Here is a 1,839-nt window from a genome sequence, read left to right as displayed (position 1 = left end):
TTTTTCATGACCGCTATTAAACGTATGTTGATGATGACCATGACGACTTGAAATATTTTGCAACAAATTACATTCATAATTATTTGAATGCAATTTTATCATCATAACAACATTTATGAAATGTCTACTGCACGATACATAATGATCCGATAAACACAAAAATAGATGAAACAAAAAATCCAAAGAAAAAAGAAATGCTAAAATCAAAAGTTCAAGAACTCATGGATAGAGCAGAACAAATCAAAACATTCTTGAAAGAAAAAGCCGAAATTGAAAAGGGAGATAGTGATTCTTCTGGAGGATCCAGTGCTGTAGGATCAATAGCTAAAGCAAAGTAAGTTTCATTAATAGACAACATTTACATGCTAAAAGTATGACTTTTAACAGATCAAAAAAAGAAAAAAAAGGAAGAGGATGAAAAACAACAATTAATGGGACAATTAGAGAGTGCTATTGTAAAGGAAAAGCCAAACGTCAAGTGGGATGATGTCGCAGGTCTTGAAGGGGCTAAAGAAGCTCTTAAAGAAGCTGTCATTCTGCCACTCAAATTTCCACAGCTTTTACTGGTAAAAGAACGCCATGGCGAGGTATTTTACTCTATGGACCTCCTGGTACCGGTAAGGTAAGTCATTCTACAACATCTAATACCTTAATTTTATGTTTAACTGTGATTATGTTAGAGCTATCTTGCCAAAGCTGTTGCCACAGAAGTTGGATTAACATTCTTTTCTGTCTCTGCTGCAGATTTAGTTAGTAAATGGCAAGGAGAGTCAGAAAAGTTGGTACGATCGTTATTTGATATGGCCAGACAAAACAAACCAAGTATAATATTTATTGACGAAATTGACAGTATGTGCAGCTCTAGAGGAGAGAATGATAACGACAGTACTCGTAGAATTAAGACCGAATTCCTCGTGCAGATGCAAGGTGTAGGCAAGGACGACAATGGAGTTTTAATTTTGGCAGCAACAAATATTCCATGGGGCCTTGATCCTGCCATCAGAAGAAGATTTGAAAGACGTATTTATATTCCTCTACCTGATATGCAAGCAAGAATCGCCATGTTTAAGATTCACATTGGAAAAACTCCAAATACTCTTAAGAAGGAAGATTTTGAAGAATTAGCATCTATGACTGATGGATACTCTGGGTCTGATATTTCTGTTTTAGTTAGAAATGCATTGATGGAACCAGTTCGTACTTGCCAATTGGCCACACATTTCAAGAAAGTTTCAGGAGTTTGTCACTTGACTGGCCAAATGTGCGATGACATGTTAACACCATGTTCACCTGGAGATCCAAATGCCATTGAAATGACTTTGATTGATGTACCTTCTGACAAATTATTACCACCAGATGTCACAAAAGAGATTTCATTAAGGCACTACGAACAGCCAGACCATCGGTTTCTAAAGATGACTTACATGCCTATGACAAATTTACGAACGATTTTGGACAGGAGTGTTGAGGACTCTTGAGCATGCTCGTACTGAAACACTGTACTTTAAACTAAATAATGATATTAACTATTATTAATTGATGTTCTCTTACTGATTGAATGATTTAATCATAATTATGATGCTTGTCGATGTAATCAATAATCTTTTTCGCTTGTTTCCTGTTCATTGTCTTTTCGATTCCTGACAAGGAGCCATGATATGCTTTGTACTTTTGCAAATATTCCTTAATGTTTTTCTCTGAAAGCACCTTTGGGATGGTAGGCGATGATGACTTTTTTTTTCGTCTTTTCTTTTAGAAGCAATTTCTTGTTTTTCATCATTTTTGCTTGGGGTGAAGGCTTGAGGTTCTTCCTTAAATAAAGGATGATTGGATAGATCG

General features: G+C 35.7%; 2 protein-coding genes across 2 annotated transcripts; both read left to right on the top strand.

The window, feature by feature from the left end:
• Nucleotides 1–6: 6 nt before the first annotated feature.
• FDP41_005663 (uncharacterized protein) lies at nucleotides 7–418 on the top strand (the record flags this gene model as incomplete). Its single annotated transcript, XM_044709212.1, has 3 exons — nucleotides 7–22; nucleotides 166–334; nucleotides 388–418. 3 exons carry the CDS (start codon nucleotides 7–9, stop codon nucleotides 416–418), a joined length of 216 nt encoding a protein of 71 aa, XP_044560005.1.
• A 13-nt stretch (nucleotides 419–431) lies between these two features.
• On the top strand, nucleotides 432–1,478 carry FDP41_005662 (uncharacterized protein; the record flags this gene model as incomplete). The annotated part of the gene is made up of 3 exons (XM_044709211.1): nucleotides 432–495; nucleotides 558–622; nucleotides 681–1,478. 3 exons carry the CDS (start codon nucleotides 432–434, stop codon nucleotides 1,476–1,478), a joined length of 927 nt encoding a protein of 308 aa, XP_044560004.1.
• Between the last annotated feature and the right edge of the window lie 361 nt (nucleotides 1,479–1,839).

Source organism: Naegleria fowleri (assembly GCF_008403515.1).
Source record: "Naegleria fowleri strain ATCC 30894 chromosome Unknown tig46, whole genome shotgun sequence".
Classification (NCBI taxonomy): Eukaryota; Heterolobosea; class Eutetramitea; order Acrasida; family Naegleriidae; genus Naegleria; species Naegleria fowleri.
Note: the sequence above shows the minus strand (reverse complement) of the source record. Positions and strands in the feature narration are given on the sequence as shown.